This window comes from Oncorhynchus mykiss, chromosome 19, assembly GCF_013265735.2.
Source record: "Oncorhynchus mykiss isolate Arlee chromosome 19, USDA_OmykA_1.1, whole genome shotgun sequence".
NCBI classification, from domain to species: domain Eukaryota; kingdom Metazoa; phylum Chordata; class Actinopteri; order Salmoniformes; family Salmonidae; genus Oncorhynchus; species Oncorhynchus mykiss.
In genome coordinates this window covers 18,543,415-18,569,674 of record NC_048583.1, presented here as the reverse complement: position 1 = coordinate 18,569,674, position 26,260 = coordinate 18,543,415, and the positions used below count along the sequence as shown (strand labels likewise).

At 43.0% G+C, this 26,260-nt stretch overlaps 1 protein-coding gene across 9 annotated transcripts in view; it reads left to right on the top strand.

Moving 5' to 3' along the window:
- LOC110497459 (protocadherin Fat 1) overlaps positions 1 to 26,260 on the top strand; it is a 103,998-nt gene that overhangs the window by 9,719 nt on the left and 68,019 nt on the right. For all 9 annotated transcript variants that reach the window (XR_005037671.1, XR_005037672.1, XM_036954381.1 and 6 more), the window contains exon 3: positions 20,203 to 20,517. Coding sequence is in view for 7 of the 9 variants with exons in the window: in XM_036954381.1 (XP_036810276.1) it covers positions 20,203 to 20,517 (315 nt within the window). In the remaining 2 variants the exon portion in view is untranslated. The remainder of the gene's footprint in view (positions 1 to 20,202; positions 20,518 to 26,260) is intronic.

The window sequence follows — 26,260 nt, the reverse complement described above, 5'->3', positions numbered from 1 at the left end:
AAGGCCAGCTAGGTATGCCGCTATCCTGATTGATGTTGCCAGGGCCAGGCATGGAATCTAGTTCCTTGATTTAATAAACATTCAGTTAGAAAAAGGAACACACAGCTGGAGCTTGAGGTCATGATACAGAGATAGGAACAACAAGATGGACTCCTCTCACAAAGTAGGCTAGTTTAGGCTTCAAGTGAGAGGGTGGCTGTTGTGGTTGGGCGTAGAATTTTAGGGCTGGGAATTGCCAGGGACCTCAAAATAAGATATTATCACAATACTTAAGTGCCAATAAAGTGTTTATTGTATTTCTCATGATTCTACTGTGTATATATATTGTGAATCTATACTGTGATTTTATTGCGATTCCATGTTCCAAACATATTGCTCACAATATGTCTGCTGCAGAGGGGCAAGAGAGAGAGCCATGAAGAAACAAGTTTTGATCAGTCATAGTGCTAAAAGTGCTGAAAACAAAATGGCTCCCTATTTAAAAAGATGGAGTACAAGCTATGAAGGAAAAATACTGGTGCAGGTATTTTGGTGCAGTTACAGCCACCGAGCTATATTGCGATATCGTCGATACTGTAATATATATATATATAGAAAAGATAATACACCCCCCCCCCCCTCATCACGAGTAGAAGTTCTTGTTGTGGGGTTGCCGAGGTGGTGAGTGGCATTCATTTTGGGACAAAGCCACTGGACATTCCATTCTCTCTGTGCATCTAAATTGAGATCGACTCTTAATGGTCTTCACTCTGCAGTGCACTATAAAAGCTTTCACCGACGTTCCTGTATTTATTTATTTTTTTAAGCCAGTAATGCAGCTGTTGTTGCTGAGGGAAGGGTGGATGATGTTTGTCATGGGCTGTGCTTGATTAGTGGTGAGGTAAGCTATGGACCTAGACCCTATATGTCCCCTACTGGTACGTTGTTGTCGACGCAGACAGTTCTCCAAGTAGATCAATTAGACTTGGTGCTTGCCACCAAAGGATTGACTGCCGTTTTATGAGGTCAGGGTCGGGGTCCTCTGTGATCAATTAAGCGCGCCTTTCTGTTAGAACTCCTAATACCTTGTATTTCAGCCTTTGACGTAGAGAGCTCGTTCGACCAGACTCTCTCTCGTTGTGTTTCTTCTCCAGTGGCTGCTTGTTTTGATGCTGTTTTGACAGCACTATCGAAAGCATGTCTTTTTTAGTTCGTTAGCCTACTTTGTGAACTGTGGTGAAAATTCTATTTGCACTGATTCACTTAACTGGAGGAAGAAGAGCATTGGAAAAAAGAGGTGAAAATGCATATTGATAAGTCTTCAGGCTTAAAATGTACTAGTAGTAAAGGTGAACAAATGTGTAGGCCTTCATGCGGTGTGTTTGCATTTATGTAGGAAAAAGGGAAGGCGTCTCAAACAGCCCCAGTGAATCACCTCTTCCGTCCAGATGCTCGTTGGACAATGTATGCATTGCCCTTTGCTCATTGGATAATGTATGCATTGCCCTTTGCTCATTGGATAATGTATGCGTTGCCCTTTGCTCATTGGATAATGTATGCGTTGCCCTTTCGCTTCAAGTTGGAGGCAGCCGGTGTGCTGAAAGAGCTCTTTGTGGAGGCAAATGAAATAGTTTGATGTGTAATGGCAAAGCTCTGTGAGCTTGTGTTTTCCCCTCTTCAAAACGGGCCTTCTCCCCCTCTCTTCCCCAAATTGCCCCCCCCCCCATTGCCCTTCCTGTCGAGAGTAAGGTAGGGCCGACCCTCAGTGATGCCAGATAAGGGAGGTATGTGCCGAATGGTTTTGTCTTTTCATGTTTGGCTGCCTTCACTATCCCAGGGTGAGTGGGGTGGGTGGGTAGTGGGAGGCGATAGCCATGTCTGCACAACCAAAGCTTCATGGGAGATTGATTGAACCCAAGCACCCGTGCCCGGTCCCTTCTATTTTTTGTTGATTCTATACGCAGAAGCTAAAGCCAGAAGTGTGACTTCTTCAGCACACTGAAAAGAGCCACATGACTTGTAATGGTCTTTGCTTGAGCGCCGTTGCTGGGGCGACGGGACCAGGAATGTGCAGCGGGCCGAAGTTGATTGTAGGATGCTAAATGAAAAGCACACTTTCCCCAGTTAAAGTTTGTTGCTTCTCTCAGCCCGTTAAGTATTTTTGGGGGTTGAAAACCTGTAAAGGTGCCGCGTGCAGATGGTTTGCTCGATTGCGAATGAACTCTTGTCATGCTAATCTAGTCAATTGAGACCAACAGCTAATAATGGTTGGTGACATTTTTGTTTTCTTTTTACGTAAACTACTGTACATTTGAAGTAATGGTTGCACAGACATTCTGCAGACGCATACAAGACTGCAGTAACTCAATGTTTTGTCACACATTTGACAGGAAAGAAAAGCATCAAATTCAATTTTAGTGAAGTTTACTGGGATAATTAGAATGCTGAAACTTGGGCCAAGAAACCATTTTTGATGTTCAGTTCTCTATCTTGGCGTTGTGTTCCCATGTTACTTTGAAAAGACCTGCAGTTCCCTGTGGCGTGTTCAGCTGAATGTGAAGTCGTTGTTTTCCGATCATTGCCCCAATCAAAATGGAGTTTACCGCAGTGAAAGGGGGGTAACTGACAGAGGCTTAGCTGGCTATTTATTTTCTCTAGATTATGCTTTGGCTATCAAAGCGTAACTGACTGAATGTCAAAGTGAAATGGTACTTGGCGTACCGAGTCTTGAGGTTTCATGTGTTGAAAGACAGCCACTTAAAATCAAACAGCGAGAAATGATGCTCCTTTCGAAATTCCCCCCCGTCCGTTCGCTGTTAAGCTGCCAATGTAGAGACCAAAGACAGGAAACATCAAAATTACGGTAGCATGACCAGAGACAGCAGCTTAATGGCACTGGGTTCAAGTCCCGTGTTATACAGATGGAGACAGTGACGTATTTGGGCCTAGGTGCCATGGTTGCCTCTTAGGGTTGGAAAGCTTGGGATAGAAAATGCTGCCCAAACATGCATTTAAACTCCAATACTGTCCCAACATTCCTGTCATACCTCTCAACAACTGTAATGCCTCTTTATTTATTTATTTATATATATATTAGAGGTCGACCGATTGAGTTTTCAATACCGATATCGATTATTGGAGGACCAAAAAAGCCGATACCGATTAATCAGTAAATTAAAAAAAAATATATATATATATTTGTGTATTTGTAATAATGACAATTACAACAATACTGAATTAACACTTATTTTAAAATTAAGTTGTATTATATTAAGTTAACTTAATATAATATATAATACAATCAATAAAATCAATTTAGCCTCAAGTAGATAATGAAACATGTTCAATTTGGTTTAAATTGGAGAAGAAAGTAAAAGTGCAATATGTGCTATGTAAGAAAGCTAACGTTACAGTTCCTTGCTCAGAACATGAGAACATATGAAAGCTGGTGGTTCCTTTTAACATGAGTCTTCAATATTCCTAGGTAAGAAGTTTTAGGTTTTAGTTATTATAGGACTATTTCCCTCTATACCATTTGTATTTCATTAACCTTTGACTATTGGATGTTCTTATAGGCACTTTAGTATTGCCAGTGTAACAGTATAGCTTCCGTCCCTCTCCTCGCTCCTCCCTGGGCTCGAACCAGCAACACAACGACAACAGCCACCACATCGAAGCAGCGTTAACCATGCAGAGCAAGGGAAACAACCACCCCAAGGCTCAGAGCGAGTGAAGTTTGAAACGCTATTAGCGCGCGCTAACTAGCCAGCCATTTCACTTCGGTCACACCAGCCTCATCTCGGTAGTTGATAGGTTTGAAGTCATAAACTGCGCAATGCTTGACGCACAACGAAGAGCTGCTGGCAAAACGCACGAAAGTGCTGTTTGAATGAATGTTTACGCGCCTGCTTCTGCCTACCACCGCTCAGTCAGATACTTTGATGCTTGTATGCTCAGTCAGATTATATGCAACACAGGACACGCTAGATAATATCTAGTAATATCATCAACCATGTGTAGTTAACTAGTGATTATGATTGATTGTTTTTTATAAGATAAGTTTAATGCTAGCTAGCAACTTAATTTGGCTTACTGCATTTGCATAACAGGCATTCTCCTTGTGGAGTGCAACGAGAGAGCAGCAGGTCGTTATTGCGTTGGACTAGTTGTAAGGTTGCAAGATTGGAACCCCCGAGCTGACAACCTAACCGTTTATTTAACGAGGCAAGTCAGTTAAGAACAAATTCTTATTTACAATGACGGCCTAGGAACAGTGCGTTAACAGGGCAGAACAACAGATTTTTACCTTGTCAGCTCGGGGATTCGGTCTAGCAACCTTTCGGTTACTGGCCCAACGCTCTAACCACGAGGCTACCTGTCGCCCCAAATAGGCAGTATATAGGGGGCGGCAGGTAGCCTAGTGGTTAGAGCGTTGGGTCAGTAATCGAAAGGTTGCAAGATCAAATACCACTCTAATCTCCAAAGACAATAATAATTGAATGAAAAAAAAAATAAACCTTTGTAAATGTCAGGATGGCAGCCTCTTGGAAAATGAGAGCTGGCCTATATTTCAAAGCACCTTATCTGTCTTCAAAAAAGACCTTTCCACGGGAACCATTTACCGCAGCGCATTGAGTACAGTCGGTGTCAGGGGGGGCTTCATAAACATTTTGCAATAAGGGGAAGACAGACGGTGCATCGCGCCCGCTATTGTCAGAGGAACAGGGCTTGGCACTGGAGGGCCGGGAGGTAACAGGTCTTAAATTTATAACGTGATATTAAACCAGGTGCCCAGCTCACAGGCCCGCTCTGAGGCTTTCAAAATAACACTGCACTCTGTGACAATGGAAACTGCCTGGGCATGTCCCAATAGGCTTCCTCAACTGGAATTAATGGGCTAAATTCTGCCTGGAAAAAAAAAAAATAGAAAAATCCCATCAGGCATGTTCTCATTGCATCACTCCCCTTTTGTTCATTAAAGACTCTCTCTCTTTCACTGTCTATCTTGCTACGTTCTCCCCTATCCCCCTCACTCCAGATGAATGCAGCCATTCTTTCATTTTTTCCCTTGGGCCAGAGAATCTAGAATAGGATTCTTATTTTATTACACAGTGTCATGAAGCTATAGTTTTGAATATCCATGCCGCTGTAAAACATGAATGTGCCACTGGTCTGTTAGTGCAGTTTTAGTAAATGGCAGTTGTTTAGTGCTTTTGGTTAGTACCCTCTCCTTTTAAGACTATACGATTAGGTCAGTATGTAGAGTGAAGCACACTGCTCCACATTGTTAAGTTGTCTGAAATGATTCGGTCTGTCTAAAGTTTTAAGGTAGCGTTTCCCTTAAGCCCAGCTGTTGATAGTGCTGGTTTTTGCCTCTGGTGGCGATTGTATACAAAATGCAGCGGAAGTGGTTGGCGGGGGCACAACTCAGAGGATCATCGGGTCAAAGAGAGATCAAATTTCATTTTGTTTGTCACGTGCGCCGAATTACGAGCCCTTTCCTAACAATGCAGAGTTAAAAAGTACGGAAATGAGCTAAAATGAAGAATAAAAAAGGAATTTGTAACACAATAAAATAACAATAATGAGGCTTTACACAAGGAGTACCGGTACCGAGTCAGTGTGCTGGGGTATGAAGTAGTTCAGGTGATTGAGGTAATAGGGACATGTAGGTAGGGGTGAAAGTGACTAGGCAATCAGGTTAGATAATAAACAGAGGAGCAGCAGTGTGTGTTGGTGTGAAAGTGTGGTGTCAGATGTGGTGTTTTGTGTTTGTAAGCGTGTGTGTGTCGGAGTCAGTGTAGTATGCATGAGTGTGTGTGTAGTCCAGTGAGTGTGCATAGAGTCAGTGCAAAAAAAATGTAATGGGTCGGTGCAAATATTGCGGGTAGCCATTTGATTAATAACTATTCAGCAGTCTTATGGTTTGGTGGTAGAAGCTGTTGGTTTGGTGCTCCGGCACCTTTTGCCGTGCGCTACTCACACGGCAAGCAGAGAGACATGCGCTTTTTGTGTTGAGAGATTCCGTGTGAACTCCATCATGCAGCTGTTTGGATGATTTGTTTTCCCGGATCTACACCGATGTACTGAATATCCCCTGAATGCTGGTCACTCTTCAAAGCGCCACCATATTTGGTCAATGACCCCGATATGGTCTTTGACACTTCAATAGCCTGCTAAGTCCTCCTTTGCATGGTGATTCCAAGCCTTTAGCCGATGTGTTACCTTGTGTAACTCAAGCTGTCTGCAGTATTCAGAAATATCCACCATTCTATAAGGTAATAAAGTCGATGAGTGCGACCGCGAGCCCTGTAGGCTATGTGGTCATCCCATGAGGTGGAGTTTTTTCCTCCTTTGGCTGCACTTCATAGCCTTGTGAATTTTTCAAAAGTTTCAGGAATTAATACTTACAGTATGGACTGAAAAATGTTGGAAGTGCAGGGCTTAGCTTCTGAGAACTCTTGGAACCAAAGAGATGATTTGATTTAAGTTGCGGGGGCATGGGAAGCTTAGCTCAGGACTCTTTTTCTAATACACCCAGGGCTCTACGTGCTGGAGGAATTTGAAGCATTTCGCCAGGGCCGGTGGAAAGAGGGGAGGGGGAGGGGGAAGGGGGGGACTGAGAAAGTTTATGTAGACATGTGAGGTAGGAGTCCTAAGAAGGCTGAGGAATGCGAGGGGAAAGGAGAGCAGAATTACCAAGAGGTAGTTCAAAGCAGACGTCTGACTTTTTAAAGTGCAGACCAAGGGAGTGCTGGCGTAAGCCGAAAGAGCTGATCTCTCGGTCTTGAGAAGACATATTTTTGTTCTCTCGTGATCTCCGAAGCGCGTAAATTATTCCTGTATGGCCTCTTGTTGTGAAGGTCATCGAAAGACCATCTCGACTCCTTTAGATATCTTTGTCGACAATAGAAAAACTGCAAAACTAGTTTTTCTCTGGGCTGTGTAAAGTTGACTGCAGCCTAATTCCTCATTACACGGTTTTCAATGCCAGAAAAATGTGATATTGACTCAGTTTCTGAAGTAGACGGCGTGTTACCATATGAAAATAAGCACGGGGATAAACAGGGTTTTGCAAATCCTAATCCTTTTTTGACAACTGGTAATCTTTTTGGCGCTCTAATTTGTTTCAATTGCCAGCTTTTGATATCCATGACATGTGCAATCCCCTCCATTTGTGGCGGCGCCATTGTAGTTACAAGGCCTTCTGGGGTAAAGAGTTTGTCTCTCCCCAATTTAGCCCCCCGCCCACTAATTACCCCCTTTCATGACAGGGACCTTGGTCCTATACATGCCAGAAATACTGAGTACACCTCATCCTCTGAACTAAATAGGGAGCAACATAGTATAGTTCTGCAGTTACTACCCCCACTGTGTGGTACATTTTTGTTTTTCCCCTGGATCAGCTGGCTTTATCCAGTCTACTGACATTTTTTCTGTCCTCAGACCTCCAGACCTCCTCTGCCATTTTCCTCGGCGCCTCGAAACTCAACCATGTTATCTCACCATTTTGTCAAAAACAACACTCAGCGGCTATGTGTTGTGCAGCGGACTTCTTCCAGCCTCCCCGCTGTAACTAGCTATTGAGTAAATGTCACGGTGGCCCTGTTCCGGTAGACTGATTTTGAAATGAACACACTTTGCAGTTCTCACGCCTATATGAGATGGCAGAATTGTTGGAACAGCGTTAGCCGTTAGCTCTTTTTATTGTGTGGCCTGACTGCTGTGCTAGGTGACTGTGGAAGGTGTTGCCGTAGGGTATGCAAGGAAGAGGGAAAGAAAGGAGAGAGAGTAAGTCTGGCTGGGTAGGTAGGTTGCCTAGGCTTTGTCAACTGTTTTTATTGCCTCAAGGGCACATTTTGCAACTTCCTCATTTGGCTAGCCTAGAGTTATAGGTGCGATGGCTAAACACCTCAGATTCATAATTTATACAGTCCACTATGATTTCGATAGACGCTTTGTCTTCTAGTAGGTTTACTTAAAGCCAGTCACACATTCATGTTTGAATAAAAAGTAGATGTCAACTGAAATGGTCATTGTTTTCAGCAATAGTTTAATTGAAATACTTTTCTCTTTTAATTGAACTTCATATTCTTGGTGTCAGAGCCTCATCAAACTATAAAAAAAGATACAAGCCAGTCAACCAGTACACTGCTATTGTATGTGTTGGAATTACCTACCACAGTTTTTAAGGGTCAAGGTCCTCTATGACTATGTATTATTGTTGTTAGTCACCACTAGAATGAATGAATGACGTTTTCTTTTCCTGTCAAATCGTTTGGCCTTTTCCCGGGATTAATTGAAACCTAAACAAACATTACAATGATTCACTGTGATAACTCTTTCGGTGTTCTGTGCTTTACAATAATTCCGTGATCATTTCTGTAGCAGTGCAGAACTTCAGGAATATAAAGCCATCTTCTCTTTGCTGATGGCTTAAGGACTGGTAGTGGGCTGCTAAAAGCCTGACGCTCATGAGCGAATGGAATGAAATGGTATGGGTGTGATGGCTAAATCCTTCCGATTCATCATTTATACACTGTGTAATTATCCAGCCAACTATTGATTTGATATGTTTCGATAGACGCTTTGTCTTCTGGTAGTCACGCTTTCATGTTTGAATAAAAAAGTAGATGTCAACTGAAATTGTCATTGTGTTCAATTAGAGGTTCATCGAAATGGGTTCTCTTTAAATTGAACTATTTTAGGCGTCAGAGCCTCATCAAACTATACATTTTTGGGGGGGACTTTCTTACTTCTGCCGGTCGACCATTACAATGCTATTGTACAAATTGACCTTATCTACCACAGTTTGTTTACGTTTCCTGTGAGGGGTGAGTTTGGGTCAAGGTCCTCTATGATGATGTAGTCTTGTTAGCCACCTGTTGCAGTGCAGAACTACACTAATGTAAAGCATTCTTCTCCATGCCAATGGCTTTAGGGTTGGCAGCGGGCTGCTTAAAAGCCCGACACTCCTGAGCGAGTGGAATGGTTCTGTTATGCCAGTGTCTCCCAGTCAAACGGATGAGCACTCAAGCATGGGCATCGTCTTGGCACGGGCACAACAAATGTCTCATCCCTCTCGCTCTCCCTGTTCTCTTTCACCTTCTATCACACATTCTCATCCTTACATGGAAAAGTACAACACACACACACACACACACACACACACACACACTCCCCTCTATCTTAGTCTCTCACTCCATTTTCTTTCACCCACTCAACCGCTCTCTCCATCTCATCCTCACTCCTTATTTTCCCAGTCTCCACCCTCTCTCTCTCTCTCTCTGCCTCTCACACACTCACTCATACTCTTTCCCGGTGCTCTCGCAGGACGCTAGCAGTCAGATTAGCACTCACGTTTCTTATTCGTGCTTCACATTTGCAAATCCCTGCACATCTGTTCTTCCCAGAAGCTATCTCAACGAGTGCAGTGAGTAGTCGACAGTGCTTCCATGAGAAAAAAACTCCCACTTGCACATTTGACTACTTTTCTGTTTGGCAATATATATTTTTTTGTAATCTGTTTACTTCGTTATATAATCACTTTTTTTTCTCTTCTCGATTTCCACCTCACGATCGCCCTTTTGGGTGCATTTCACATTCGGTGCCAGCCGGCAAGCCTTGACAACCCTGTATGCCCATATGACATGGACCATATTACACCCTGCATGCCTTCAGAAAGTATTCATACCCCCTTTACTTAACCCTTTACTTAATTCATACCCCTTTTACTTAATTAATTGTTGTGTTACAGCCTGAATTCAAAATGGATTAAAATATATATTTTTCTCACCCATCTACACACAATACCCCATAATGACAAAGTGGAAACAGATTTTTAGAAATGTTTGCAAATGTAGTAAAATAAAGTACAGACATATCTAATTTAAGTCCTCTGAGTCAATACTTTGTAGAATCACCTTTTGGCAGCGATTACAGCTGTGACTCTTTCTGGGTAAGTCTCTTTAACAGCTTTTGAACACGTGGATTGCGCAACATTTGTCAATTTATTCTTTAAACAATTCTTCAAGCTCTGTCAAGTTGGTTGTTGATCATTGCTAGACAACCATTTTCAGGTCTTGCCATAAATGTTTAAGTAGATTCAAGTCAAAACTGTAACTTGGCCACTCAGGGACATTCACTGTTTTCTTGGTAAGTAACTCCAGTGTAGATTTGGCCTTGTGTTTTAGGTTAATGTCCTGTTGAAAGGGGGAATTTGTCTCCTATTGTCTGGTTGAAAGCAGAATGAACCAGGTTTTCCTCAAGGATTTTGTCTGTGCTTAGCTCCACTCTGTACATTTTTTATCGTGTGAAAACGGTTACAAGCATATCCATTAGGTTTGGGCGGTATCCATATTACTGGCTTAGTACACAAGGGGCGCCAAAAAACAGAAAAAATACCATTAGGCATCTTTTACCAGAATGCTAACAAAGTTATCCAGCTAATAAAGTTATAGATATGTAGGTAAGACCTACCGAATGTCATTTTTGGTGAGTTTGGACATTTACAAGCGAATGTGAACGAGAGATATTATGCAAATGAACAAATGTTTTGACGCATGCTTGTCCTGAATGCCGAGTCTGGGAGTCGCTAGGGCAACGGGCCTGCCTGCTCTGCTTGGATAAGATGGGGCAGGAGCAGATGGTCTAGAACGGAGAGGAGAAAAAACACAAGGAAATCAAGCTGCAGTGGTAGCTGTACAGATAACTCATTCAAAGGGTTTTGGCTTCGGCAGAAAGCTAACACAATATGATGCCCCGTGACCTTATTAATTCAGCCACTTACTTAGATAACTAGCAAGTTAAACTTAGGGATCGACCTGTCTCAGAATTGTTTTGTTTTTCCGCACCATTTAAAAAAAAAAATGCATACGAAATATATTGCTGTTTTGTAAATGCAGATCTAAAATGCTTCTTATTGTAATTTTTGCTCAGCATCAAACAAATGTGCTTCAGTTGCACTTTTCCACTAGGAAGAGAATTCACGAATGAGCATTCTATCAAAGACAGAGCTCTGACTGACGTGTAACTACTTTTCTCTGATACTTTTCTCAGTGTAGCCAGCCTACCTTTCTCCGGTAAAATGCAATATTAACTTTAAGCAAAACATTAGGAAATGTAGCTGGTTCCATTTTTTCTATAATAGACATTAGAAATATGATGGCCATGCATTGTTTTTTTTTGCAAAAAAAAAAGACTGCTTTTTCATTGTTAGCTCATTTACTTGTTGCACTTTTGTTGTCATCTGATGAAAATTAAGCTTTTTTTCTGCTAAATGTGTTGCACTAATGTATTTTCTGTGAAGGAAAACTATAGCTGCACGTCGGTGATCACTCTTTTGAAGCAAAAAAAAAGACTGGTTACTTTCGATATAAAATGCGATCCCTGTCAATACACAGCTGGTCTCAGCTGCTCCCACTTTCTCCCGTTGTGCTATTTACAAACAAACACGCGACTGGTTCAACTGCTCTGGGGAACAACGGCAAGCTTCCGGCCACGACAGAGATGGCCGCCTCGCTTCACGTTCCTAGGAAACTATGCAGTGTTTTGTTTTTTTACGTGTTATTTCTTACATTAGTACCCCAGGTCATCTTAGGTTTCATTACATACAGTCGAGAAGAACTACTGAATATAAGATCAGCGTCAACTCACCATCAGTACGACCAAGAATATGTTTTTCGCGACGCGGATCCTGTGTTCTGCCTTACAAACAGGACAACGGAGCGGATCCTATGCAGCGACCCAAAAAAACGACTCCGAAAAAGAGGGAAACGAGGCGGTCTTCTGGTCAGACTCCGGAGACGGGCACACTGTGCACCACTCCCTAGCATTCTTCTTGCCAATGTCCAGTCTCTTGACAACAAGGTTGATGAAATCCGAGCAAGGGTAGCATTCCAGAGGGACATCAGAGACTGTAACGTTCTTTGCTTCACGGAAACGTGGCTCACTGGAGAGACGCTATCCGAGGCGGTGCAGCCAACGGGTTTCTCCACGCATCGCGCAGACAGAAACAAACATCTTTCTGGTAAGAAGAGGGGCGGGGGCGTATGCCTTATGGCTAACGTGACATGGTGTGATGAAAGAAACATACAGGAACTCAAATCCTTCTGTTCACCTGATTTAGAATTCCTCACAATCAAATGTAGACCGCAATATCTACCAAGAGAATTCTCTTCGATTATAATCACAGCCGTATATATCCCCCCCCAAGCAGACACATCGATGGCTCTGAATGAACTTTATTTGACTCTTTGCAAACTGGAAACCATTTATCCGGAGGCTGCATTCATTGTAGCTGGGGATTTTAACAAAGCTAATCTGAAAACAAGACTCCCTAAATTTTATCAGCATATCGATTGCGCAACCAGGGGTGGAAAGACCTTGGATCATTGTTACTCTAACTTCCGCGACGCATATAAGGCCCTGCCCCACCCCCCTTTCGGAAAAGCTGACCACGACTCCATTTTGTTGATCCCTGCCTACAGACAGAAACTAAAACAAGAGGCTCCCACGCTGAGGTCTGTCCAACGCTGGTCCGACCAAGCTGACTCCACACTCCAAGACTGCTTCCATCACGTGGACTGGGACATGTTTCGTATTGCGTCAGACAACAACATTGACGAATACGCTGATTCGGTGTGCGAGTTCATTAGAACGTGCGTTGAAGATGTCGTTCCCATAGCAACGATTAAAACATTCCCTAACCAGAAACCATGGATTGATGGCAGCATTCGCGTGAAACTGAAAGCGCAAACCACTGATTTTAATCAGGGCAAGGTGTCTGGTAACATGACCGAATACAAACAGTGCAGCTATTCCCTCCGCAAGGCTATCAAACAAGCTAAGCGTCAGTACAGAGACAAAGTAGAATCTCAATTCAACGGCTCAGACACAAGAGGCATGTGGCAGGGTCTACAGTCAATCACGGACTACAGGAAGAAATCCAGCCCAGTCACGGACCAGGATGTCCTGCTCCCAGGCAGACTAAATAACTTTTTTGCCCGCTTTGAGGACAATACAGTGCCACTGACACGGCCTGCAACGAAAACATGCGGTCTCTCCTTCACTGCAGCCGAGGTGAGTAAGACATTTAAACGTGTTAACCCTCGCAAGGCTGCAGGCCCAGACGGCATCCCCAGCCGCGCCCTCAGAGCATGCGCAGACCAGCTGGCCGGTGTGTTTACGGACATATTCAATCAATCCCTATACCAGTCTGCTGTTCCCACATGCTTCAAGAGGGCCACCATTGTTCCTGTTCCCAAGAAAGCTAAGGTAACTGAGCTAAACGACTACCGCCCCGTAGCACTCACTTCCGTCATCATGAAGTGCTTTGAGAGACTAGTCAAAAACCATATCACCTCCACCCTACCTGACACCCTAGACCCACTCCAATTTGCTTACCGCCCAAATAGGTCCACAGACGATGCAATCTCAACCACACTGCACACTGCCCTAACCCATCTGGACAAGAGGAATACCTATGTGAGAATGCTGTTCATTGACTACAGCTCGGCATTCAACACCATAGTACCCTCCAAGCTCGTCATCAAGCTCGACACCCTGGGTCTCGACCCCGCCCTGTGCAACTGGGTACTGGACTTCCTGACGGGCCGCCCCCAGGTGGTGAGGGTAGGCAACAACATCTCCTCCCCGCTGATCCTCAACACTGGGGCCCCACAAGGGTGCGTTCTGAGCCCTTTCCTGTACTCCCTGTTCACCCACGACTGCGTGGCCACGCACGCCTCCAACTCAATCATCAAGTTTGCGGACGACACAACAGTGGTAGGCTTGATTACCAACAACGACGAGACGGCCTACAGGGAGGTGGTGAGGGCCCTCGGAGTGTGGTGTCAGGAAAATAACCTCACACTCAACGTCAACAAAACTAAGGAGATGATTGTGGACTTCAGGAAACAGCAGAGGGAACACCCCCCTATCCACATCGATGGAACAGTAGTGGAGAGGGTAGCAAGTTTTAAGTTCCTCGGCATACACATCACAGACAAACTGAATTGGTCCACTCACACAGACAGCATTGTGAAGAAGGCGCAGCAGCGCCTCTTCAACCTCAGGAGGCTGAAGAAATTTGGCTTGTCACCAAAAGCACTCACAAACTTCTACAGATGCACAATCGAGAGCATCCTGGCGGGCTGTATCACCGCCTGGTACGGCAACTGCTCCGCCCTCAACCGTAAGGCTCTCCAGAGGGTAGTGAGGTCTGCACAACGCATCACCGGGGGCAAACTACCTGCCCTCCAGGACACCTACACCACCCGATGTCACAGGAAGGCCATAAAGATCATCAAGGACATCAACCACCCGAGCCACTGCCTGTTCACCCCGCTATCCTCCAGAAGGCGAGGTCAGTACAGGTGCATCAAAGCTGGGACCGAGAGACTGAAAAACAGCTTCTATCTCAAGGCCATCAGACTGTTAAACAGCCACCACTAACATTGAGTGGCTGCTGCCAACACACTGACACTGACTCAACTCCAGCCACTTTAATAATGGGAATTGATGGGAAATGATGTAAATATATCACTAGCCACTTTAAACAATGCTACCTTATATAATGTTACTTACCCTACATTATTCATCTCATATGCATACGTATATACTGTACTCTATATCATCGACTGTATCCTAATGTAATACATGTATCACTAGCCACTTTAACTATGCCACTTTGTTTACATACTCATCTCATATGTATATACTGTACTCTATACCATCTACTGTATCTTGCCTATGCTGCTCTGTACCATTACTCATTCATATATCCTTATGTACATATTCTTTATCCCCTTACACTGTGTACAAAACAGTAGTTTTGGAATTGTTAGTTAGATTACTTGTTATTACTGCATTGTCGGAACTAGAAGCACAAGCATTTCGCTACACTTGCATTAACATCTGCTAACCATGTGTATGTGACAAATAAAATTTGATTTGATAATGTGACAGATGAAATGGAGAACGCGATCTGCTTTATCTCCTAACCTATTGCACAAGTTGACTGCACGTATTTACTTAAAAAGTAACAAATAATAAAATGTACGGTATACCGTCCAAGCCTAATACCATAACATGATGCAGCTACCACTGTGCTTGAAAATATGGAGAGTGCAGTATTTTTGCAGTATTACTTTAGTGCCTTCTTGCAAACAGGATGCATGTTTTTCCTTATTTTCCCCTTGACAATTCGGTTAGTATATTGGAGTAACTGCATTTTAGTATTTTGGTCATTTTGCAGATGCTCTTATCCAGAGCGACTTACTGTAGTGATTCCATAAATGTTTCTACAACATTGTTGTAACTACAGTTTTGTAACTACAATGTTGATCCATCCTCAGGTTTCTCCTATCACAGCCATTCAACTCTGTAACTGTGTTAAAGTCACCATTGGCCTCATGGTGAAATCCATGAGCGGTTTCCTTCCTCTCCGGCAACTGAGTTAGGAAGGATGTCTGTATATTTGTAGTGACTGGGAGTATTGTTACACCATCCAAAGTGTAATTAATAACTTCACAATGTTCAAAGGGATATTCAGCAATTGCCTTTTTTTTCTTTACCCATCTACCAATAGGTGCCTTCTTTTAGAGGAATTGGAAAACTTACTTACTAACTCACTACATTTCAGCTTTAAATTTTGTAGAAATTTGTAGAAATGTCAAAATACATAATTCCACTTTGACATGATGTGGTATTGTGTGTAGGTGACAAAAAAATGAAATGTAATCCATTTTAAATTCAGGCTGTACCACAACAAAATGTGGAATAAGTCGAGGCGTGTGAGTATTTTCTGGGTCCGGTTATACCCCCACATGGCTGTAGGAAGTGTTATGGAGTGTTACAGTGCTATCCATTTCCCTCTTTGCCGCACTGCCTCCCTGCCTTATTACACGCCTCAAGCTAACCGCTATCCCTGGCTAGCAGTAATGATGAGTAATGACAAAAAGCACCTCAGATTCAGACATAAGATACAGTAAATCTGAGGGGAATAAAAACTCTGAAACCCCTGAAAAGTGAAATGTCAGTGACAGGTGTTTTGGAGTTCTCTCTTTTTTTCCACGGAATCTTTCTATTCCCCCCTGAGGCGAAATGTAGGCCTCTCTCTCGGTTACAGTCCTGCAGTGCAAGTGATTGAGTTACAGGGAGCAACAAAGGTTTTTGAAAGGCAGGCCGTAGGAAAAGTAGGAGAGGTGCCATGGAGCAGTGTCTTATCATTCTTCGGTATATGGCACACTAGGACAGTGTTATAGACTCTCTGCCATATCTAGTGCACAGCAGTGTGCGATTACCGCTTGCCTATACACGGGAACCAGGCCCACGCCCTGGCTTTATTATAACTTATTATTGTCGGCGGTGGGCCGGTCCAATGATCTCACTTTTTTTTATTGCTTTCGATAGCAGGTCATTGTGACCTTTTTTTTTCTTTATGTTAATGTTTACTTAAATCGTGTGGAAAGAGATTTTCTAGAGATTGTCTGCTTAGCAACTGAGTCATTTCCTATTGCTTTAGCCCTGACATGACACAACACAAGCCTGCCTCATGATCAGATATATTTTTAAAGCCCCAAATAAAATGTGCATGAGAAACCACATCATAAACGTTAGGTAATCCTCGAGGGAAACAATTGTGCACCCATCCAGAGAAGGATTGCTGACTAGCCTGCTTTCTAGTGTGCCGTTTTGATGGTTCCACCACTGATCTCCTTTCAGTCATCGGGGGTGGGGGGGTATTGTTGTGAAATGTTAGTCCTAACATGTCTTTTGAAAGCTCCTCTGTTTGCTCAGCTGAAAGCTATAGGCCCCTCATGGCATATGGCCTGCTGTAAAACACCAGGCCTGTCATGTAGAAACAGACAGCAGGGGCTGACGTCAATACCAACCTTCTACCCTACCGTATTCCCCACACTGCTGTGCACCGACACCTACCTATGATTAAAATAGGGAGAAAGAGAAACTCATTCAGTGCCATCTTTCCTTTCTTTGTTCTCTTTCAAGTGCTATCTACATACTGGAAAAATACATTTTTCCTAAGCATTTGTGTTTGATCCCCATAGCAGAATGCTGAATGCTCTTTGAACTACTTTTTGAGTGCTGGCCTTATTGTTTTTATATGTATGGGACTAAGACAATTTCTATCTAAAAAGCTGGGAGTGAAATGGTTTTCCATGTGGAAAAATTATATTAATTTCTCTTTCATAAATCTTGTTAAGGATCCAGCGTTCCGTCAATGGGACAGTTGTAAATCATGCAGCGCGTTATTTTAGAGAAACAACAGGTCGGTACATATACAGTGGGGCAAAAAAGTATTTAGTCATCCACCAGTTGTGCAAGTTCTCCCACTTAAAAAGATGAGAGAGGCCTGTATATGATTTTCATCATAGGTACACTTCAACTATGACAGACAAAATGAGAAAAAAAAATCCAGAAAATCACATTGTAGGAATTTTTATGAATTTATTTGCAAATTATGGTGGAATATAAGTATTTGGTCAATAACAAAAGTTTATCTCCAATACTTTGTTATATACCCTTTGTTGGCAATGACAGAGGTCAAACGTTTTCTGTAAGTCTTCACAAGGTTTTCACACGCTGTTGCTGGTATTTTGGCCCATTCCTCCATGCAGATCTCCTTTAGAGCAGTGATGTTTTGGGGCTGTTGCTGGGCAACACGAACTTTCAATTCCCTCCAAAGATTTTCTTTGGGGTTGAGATCTGGAGACTGGCTAGGCCACTCCAGGACCTTGAAATGCTTCTTACGAAGCCACTCCTTCATTACCCAGGCGGTGTGTTTGGGATCATTGTCATGCTGAAAGACCCAGCCACGTTTCATCTTCAATGCCCTTGCTGATGGAAGGAGGTTTTCACTCAAAATCTCACGATACATGGCCCATTCATTCTTTCCTTTACACGGATCAGTCGTCCTGGTCCCTTTGCAGAAAAACAGCCCCAAAGCAAGATGTTTCCACTCCCATGCTTCACAGTAGGTATGGTGTTATTTGGATGCAACTCAGCATTCTTTGTCCTCCAAACACGACGAGTAGAGTTTTTACCAAAAAGTTATATTTTGGTTTCATCTGACCATATGACATTCTCCCAATCTTCTTCTGGATCATCCAAATGCACTCTAGCAAACTTCAGACGGGCCTGGACATGTACTGGCTTAATAAGCAGGGGGACACGTCTGGCACTGCAGGATTTGAGTCCCTGGCGGCGTAGTGTGTTACTGATGGTAGGCTTTGTTACTTTGGTCCCAGCTCTCTGCAGGTCATTCACTAGGTCCCCCCGTGTGGTTCTGGGATTTTTGCTCACCGTTCTTGTGATCATTTTGACCCCACGGGGTGAGATCTGCATGGAGCCCCAGATCGAGGGAGATTATCAGTGGTCTTGTATGTCTTCCATTTCCTAATAATTGCTCCCACAGTTGATTTCTTCAAACCAAGCTGTTTACCTATTGCAGATTCAGTCTTCCCAGCCTGGTGCATGTCTACAATTTTGTTTCTGGTGTCCTTTGACAGCTCTTTGGTCTTGGCCGTAGTGGAGTTTGGAGTGTGACTGTTTGAGGTTGTGGACAGGTGTCTTTTATACTGATAACAAGTTCAAACAGGTGCCATTAATATAGGTAACGAGGACAGAGGAGCCTCTTAAAGAAGAAGTTACAGGTCTGTGAGAGCCAGAAATCTTGCTTGTTTGTAGGTGACCAAATACTTATTTTCCACCATAATTTGCAAATAAATTCATAAAAAATCCTACAATGTGATCTTCTGGATTTTTTCCCCCTCATTTTGTCTGTCATAGTTGAAGTGTACCTATGATGAAAATTACAGGCCTCTCTCATCTTTTTAAGTGGGAGAACTTTCACAATTCGTGGCTAACTAAATACTTTTTTGCCCCACTGTAAGTGCCTTATACCAGCTGAAAACTTAAATTCTTGTTAAAATAATTGCACTGTCCAATTTACAGTAGCTATTACTGCAAAAGAAAATGCCATGCTATTGTTTGAGGAGAGCTCCTAACAAGAAAACACTTTTTTCAATGCGATAAGTTTGATAAATTCACCTCTGAAGGTGAAATGTGTACTTACATTTTGAAATATTGCTCTGATTTATCATCCAAAGGGTACCAGAGATCACATGAAGTGTCGTTTTGTTAAATAAAATCATTTTTCATACCCTAAAAAGGTCCATACAGCACGCAATCAATTTTGTATTTCCACTCGTTCAATTTGCAAAGAAAGGAATCTGTGAAAATCTCACCCTAAATGTTGTTTGAACAAGTCAAATCACATTAGTATCTATTCTTCAGAGGTCCTAGAAGGTAACAAGACTTCACTATTTCATTAGGGGTGTAGTATATCCTATAGGACACCATATTTGGTCAGAGAGCTATGCCTTCATGGCACGCCGACGACTTGGGCGGCCATCACTTGAACGGCTGTATCTTTCTCAAATAAGCACCAATCGGGGTCAATCAAAGCTAGCTAGATAGCCAATGAGCTGGGCTTTATGGGAGTATCCATGTATATGTCGTAAAATTTAGGTACTAACCTTGTACGACAGCATGCCTTTTCATTTTGGACAAAATTTATAAGGATATTCAGAGTTAAGAAGTTATGAAAACTGGTTGTTTTGCAAATGTTGAACCTATAATGTGGCTACTAATACTTGGAAAGCTGAATCAAAGTCCAAGTATACAGATTTGACGATATTCTTGCAGAAAAATGGAATATGAATGTGTCCTTCACGATTTGCCCAAATGACTCTGGGGACTTCACACTAAAAGTATTGTAGGTCAGTTATCCATCTGAAATTTTGCACATACACCGCTGCCATCCTGTGGACACTATCGGAATTATAACCAGAGTGACAGCTATAACAGTGACCTTTCTCTTGCATTTCAAAGATGGTGGTAAAAAAACACTGGTTGGTTTTCTCTTTGTATTTTATTCTACCAGATCTATTGCGTTATTCTCCTACATTCAATTCACATTTCCACAAACTTCAAAGTGTTTCTTTTCAAATGGTACCAAGAATATGCATATCCTTGCTTCAGGGCCTGAGCTACAGGCAGTTCGGTTTGGGTATGTCATTTAGGCGAAAATTTTAAAAAAGGAGGCTATCCCTTTGGTTTTCCATATAAAAAAAACAACATTTATTTATCTTTCATAATAAAAGAGCCCTAAGAACTAATGATTCTCTTTCTTTCTCCCAGGGGTCATCAGAACCCAGGAACTCCTGGACCACGAGACCACCCCGCACTACTGGCTGACTGTGTACGCCACGGACGGCGGCGTGGTGCCCCTCTCGGCCTTCGTGGAGGTCTACGTGGAGGTCCAGGACGTCAACGACAATGCGCCGCAGACCTCTGAGCCCGTCTACTACCCGTCGGTTGCGGAGAACTCGCCCAAGGACGTGTCCATCATCCAGATCGAGGCGGTGGACCCGGACGCCCGGGCCGGCGACAAGCTCTCCTACAAGATCACCAGTGGCAACCCGCAGGGATTTTTCGCCATCAACTCCAAGATGGGTAAGACGAAGGCAAAGGCCGCCACTTTGCTGAATTGAACTTTATTGATTCCCAAGGTGGAATTGAATTCTCGCATGCAAACATGTGTAGTGCTACTATACTTTAAATGAAGTGCATTGCCAGAATAGTAAAGGTAGATAGAAAACAACCAGTTAAGTTCATGCGTGTTATTAGTGTTATCCATTTGTGGTACAATGAAATGTATTGGAAATGGCCTTGTCTTTTGCTTCACATTTGCTTTGTCTATTCCAATGTGGAATAGACAAAGTGTGTTCTGTAATATGAAACACGAAGCATGTACAGCGCCTTGGATTTATCCTCCCACGTATAATGTGTGGCCAGCAATCAATTAACCATTGCCTAACAGATTGTAGGCAATAGGCTACATACCTACTGAGAGTCAAGTGCATGTAATGTCATGTCCAATTTAATCACGTGAAAGAATCCAACTCCTCTCACAAGGTTGTGAATATCGCTTCTCCATAAAGAATAAATGTAGAAAGAAGAGATGTTCAATTGCCCTTTGAGACTTTGAGGGTACACGGGGCCAGTTGTAGGTTATCTAGGTGATATCAATATTTTTGTTCTTGTTTTATAAGAAGCCTTCGGTATCTCCAGTATGCCCACGTGATTTTAGCATGGTCGATAGGAGTGCTGTCTACAGGGGTTTTCCCCACTAACCACAGAGCACAGTGTGTTCACATATGGTGTTCTAAAAATGTACGAACGTTGAATATTTCATCGTTATTCTTGAGGGGGTAAAGCCCACTGGTGCAGACCGTGATTTGACTTCAACATGAGCGGAAATAGTAGTAAAAGGAGTACACGTTGCAAAGTTTTTGAATGTGGATGTTGTAGTTTTTCTTTCTTCAGAGGACTGTGTGTTATTTTTGATGGGGTTTTGAGGAATTTTTCACACTTTATATTCAGCTTGGACAGATACCATGTTATTATAAATATGAATGTGATTTATTAGTAGTATAATATCATAGAGCTTGACTTCGTTCAGTTGGCTTTCATTGCAATTCAGTCTGGACTTCAAATGCCTTATCTGCTGTCCCCATGCCCAGTTATGGAATTACAGTAGTTACCAAAGCAGCGGCTCAATATGAAAAGTCTGCTAGACTGAATCAATTCAATCAGCAAAATTAGATTTGTATGTCCCCTTTTAATAATTAACACAGCATTGTTATTACAAACAAGCTTGTTTACTTTGATTGCATTGTGCAACCTTGTATGTCTTTCAGTAGCTGCTAATTAACAAACTCCATTGAAATCCTTCCTCTGAGTTTTGCGTACTCGTCTCTTGTTGCTTTAAATGCAAGTACTCATTTAAACTGACATGAGGAATGGGCGGTAGAGCAGTCGTCTCTCCAATTTCCCCCATTGACTTGTGTGGTCCCATAATCCAAAGGAGGTCCTCCCATCAACAAACTGTGGTTATTTTTGTTATAGCAGGGGCCAATGTAAATGTTCTTGACCAAATAAGGGTTCGTCATATAGCATGCTCTCTCTAGCTTTCCCGACTGCTGGCAACTCTCCAAGGAGAGACAGAAAAGAAAGGGGAGAAAGAGAGTTTTTTTCCCCCCGTTTTTCTTTTTTTTTCTTTCTAATGCGCATTTGGCTGCATTTAGATCATTTAGGCATAGGTTTGATCATGAAGGGGGGAGTTGTGTGGGAGGTGGAAGGTTTGTGTGTGTGTGGGTTGACTGTAAGATTCCACTTAGACAGATAAGACATCCTGAACACAGTGGGCAAAGTGTATTTATCTTGCAACGGAGCAGGCATTCTTGAAGTGGAGCAGGCATTCTTGAAGTGATTTACAGTATAGACTAGTAGAGATGAGTTCGCCAGACTCATGCTGTCGAGATAATAGCCGTTGTTGGATTTTAGGAGTTGGCCTCGATTTGAGTTTCTCCTATCTGTAGTTAGTATACAGGGCAGACCAGCCTAGACATGGATGCACACCGGTGATTAATCACATAAGATCTGATCAGCCGAAGAGGTTTAATTTCACCCAACGTTTTAACAGGATTGTCTGATTCTATTATACTGTGTTCCCTTAAGAGCTCCATTGGTGCTCTCTGATCAATGGGCAGATCCATATTTGACCCCGGCCATTGATTTGGACTGACATCCAATGATTTTCTTTTGACCTCTGAGATGGAAAGCACGTCTCCGCTCAACTGTTGAAAACCCAAAGGTGTGTCTGAGAAAGTGAATTCTACGTGTCGGTTTGTCTATTTTCCGGTTAGCTGCTCAAGATCGGCCCCATAGTCGCTTCCACCGTAGTGTATTGTAGTTGGGAGTTTTTGCCTCCCATACAAAGAGTCTGGATTGAAACTCCACGTTCTTTCTTCCTAACGTATCCGATATGAGTCGCGGTCTTTCCATGCATTGTTCTTGGAAGTTCCAAAAACTACCCTATTTAGCTACTACAAAGCAGATTTCAACTTGCCCTTTGAACCGAATGCTTCTACTTAGCCTACATATTACCAGCAAATATGTCCCCCCTTCCGGATTACGGGGTATTTCTGAAACTCAAAGCTTTACGGGGCTACTGAGTCTACCTGTTTATGTTCCAAACACGCACCGCTGCTCCGGTTGCTTTGTCGGTCTTCTCAAATGGTTCACACGAAGGACGGTGGTGAGCGAGCGATGAAACCCATTCATGCATATCAAAGTGTTTAACTTAATTTTTTTTAATCAGTGGAACACCAGGGCTCCTAGCGTCAGGTTCGACAAAGAGGTGGCTTGTACAAAGAGAAACTTTAACTAAATCACTGCCCCCGTATATGTGTTTGTGTAATTTCTCTGGAGGAGAAGGAGAAGGAGAAAGTGAGAGTGGGGGGGGGATTTGAGTGCATCTCAACTGTTGCTGAATACATTAAATGTAATATTCAGAAGTGAATGGGACACATTTGTTCAAAGATAAACTTAACTGAATCACTTCTATATGCATTTATATGGAGAGAGAGAGAGAGAGCATCTCAGCTGTTGCTGAAACATCGTCACAGGATGTTCATAAGCGAATGGGACACATTTATCTTTTTATTTTCCATATCACTACCATTAAGACGGATGAACATTGGCTTCGTACCCGGTCGACATTATCAACTCAATATGGCATTCTCCCCACATATTACAGGAGAGTACGCTCTGTAGTTATATGTTCAAAAACAGCAACGGGAGCAAGGCCCTGTTTTGGCATATCTACAAAGCTCTAGAAAGGGGTGGGGAAAAAAATAAAGGAAAAAAATTGTGCGTGTTGTATGTGTGGGTTTTGGCAAACGTTGCATACACATGCGTAGCTAGCTAGCTTATTAGCTTTGAAGCTAACATTTCTTCCCTTCAGCCGTCTGCTTTAAAGTCTGACAGCTTCAAATGCAGAGAGATGAAGGCTTCTTCTCATGCCACTTTTGGGTCACCCTTTTCCCTATTTTGGTGAGCATTGCAGACACGTGTAGCTTAGCTAACTAGCTAGCTACAGTGCCTTGCGAAAGTATTCGGCCCCCTTGAACTTTGTGACCTTTTGCCACATTTCAGGCTTCAAACATAAAGATATAAAACTGTATTTTTTGGTGAAGAATCAACAACAAGTGGGACACAATCATGAAGTGGAACGACATTTATTGGATATTTCAAACTTTTTTAACAAATCAAAAACTGAAAAATTGGGCGTCCCCTTTACTTTCAGTGCAGCAAACTCTCTCCAGAAGTTCAGTGAGGATCTCTGAATGATCCAATGTTGACCTAAATGACTAATGATGATAAATACAATCCACCTGTGTGTAATCAAGTCTCCGTATAAATGCACCTGCACTGTGATAGTCTCAGAGGTCCGTTAAAAGCGCAGAGAGCATCATGAAGAACAAGGAACACACCAGGCAGGTCCGAGATACTGTTGTGAAGAAGTTTAAAGCCGGATTTGGATACAAAAAGATTTCCCAAGCTTTAAACATCCCAAGGAGCACTGTGCAAGCGATAATATTGAAATGGAAGGAGTATCAGACCACTGCAAATCTACCAAGACCTGGCCGTCCCTCTAAACGCTCTAAACGCTTTTCTTCAGCAGGGACAGGGAAGATGGTTAAAATTGATGGGAAGATGGATGGAGCCAAATACAGGACCATTCTGGAAGAAAACCTGATGGAGTCTGCAAAAGACCTGAGACTGGGACGGAGATTTGTCTTCCAACAAGACAATGATCCAAAACATAAAGCAAAATCTACAATGGAATGGTTCAAAAATAAACATATCCAGGTGTTAGAATGGCCAAGTCAAAGTCCAGACCTGAATCCAATCGAGAATCTGTGGAAAGAACTGAAAACTGCTGTTCACAAATGCTCTCCATCCAACCTCACTGAGCTCGAGCTGTTTTGCAAGGAGGAATGGGAAAAAATGTCAGTCTCTCGATGTGCAAAACTGATAGAGGCATACCCCAAGCGACTTACAGCTGTAATCGCAGCAAAAGGTGGCGCTACAAAGTATTAACTTAAGGGGGCTGAATAATTTTGCACGCCCAATTTTTCAGTTTTTGATTTGTTAAAAAAGTTTGAAATATCCAATAAATGTCGTTCCACTTCATGATTGTGTCTCACTTGTTGTTGATTCTTTTTTTATATCTTTATGTTTGAAGCCTGAAATGTGGCAAAAGGTCGCAAAGTTCAAGGGTGCCGAATACTATCGCAAGGCACTGTATCATTGACGCTAGCATTTTCCTCCTGTAGCTTATTGCCCGACAGTCCGAGGGCTTCAAACGCAGATGAAGGCTTCATCTCCTGGCTGCTTTTGTGTCACCTTGCCCTTTTCCCTGTGCAGTCCCCGTATCGGCTGGCTAAATCCCTGGACGAAAGGCTTACTTTATTTCTGCAGAGTAAACAAGTCGGGCTGTTTAGTTCCCTGTAACTCTAGGGGTTTCATTTAAGTGCAAGGCCAGCTCTCTCCTTCTCTCTCGCAAGACACCATGGCATTCCCATTCGGAGAAAGCTGACAATGGGAATTCATGGATTTTGGTGTTTCGCTTGGTCTGGAATAAAAAGAGTTCCTCCCTGCTGTTTGAATGTTTTCTTTTCCCCAGTCTTTCGAAGACGCCAAGGAGAATTAGGTCACTTGAATACTGTCTGCTTTGTGAGATTGACTCCTTGACCATCAATGTATGTATGCAGTCTGTGTTTGTAGCGTTGTATGTGCCTCCTCACATAACTCAGTGGTGTGTATCCAGAGCTGGTGTGAACGACTCTCCCCCTTTCTCCTTCACCTGATCTAGTGCTAACCCACCCACTCGCTGTGTTGAAGCGGATCAGGTTTATCATGATACACATACCACAGGATTCCCTCCCTGCCTCCTCTCTCATTCGTCCCTCCCCCTCTCTCTCTCTGTGGGTTCAGCGTCCTTTTCAAACACAGCTCCGGTCGGAAAACACATTTCTGTTTTTCCCACCCTCGCTCGGCTTGACCCCCAGCGAGCTCTTATAGAAGTAGAGTTATCGAGTTACCCACCTCCTGCTCTGTACAAGCCTCCGCTCTCACGTGCACTCTCCACTTTTTACATCGCTACAAAGCTTTGGCCTCTCGTTAAAAAGCGACGTGGGGGGGGGGGGTAGTTCTCGGGCGGTCGTCAGGGAGAGGTGGACGTGAGCTGCCTACCTGCATAGAGGGAGACTAGGAAGGCTGTTACTGTTAATGATACCTGGCGAAAGAGGGATTTAAATGACGAAGGCAGCCTGCTGTGACGGTTTGG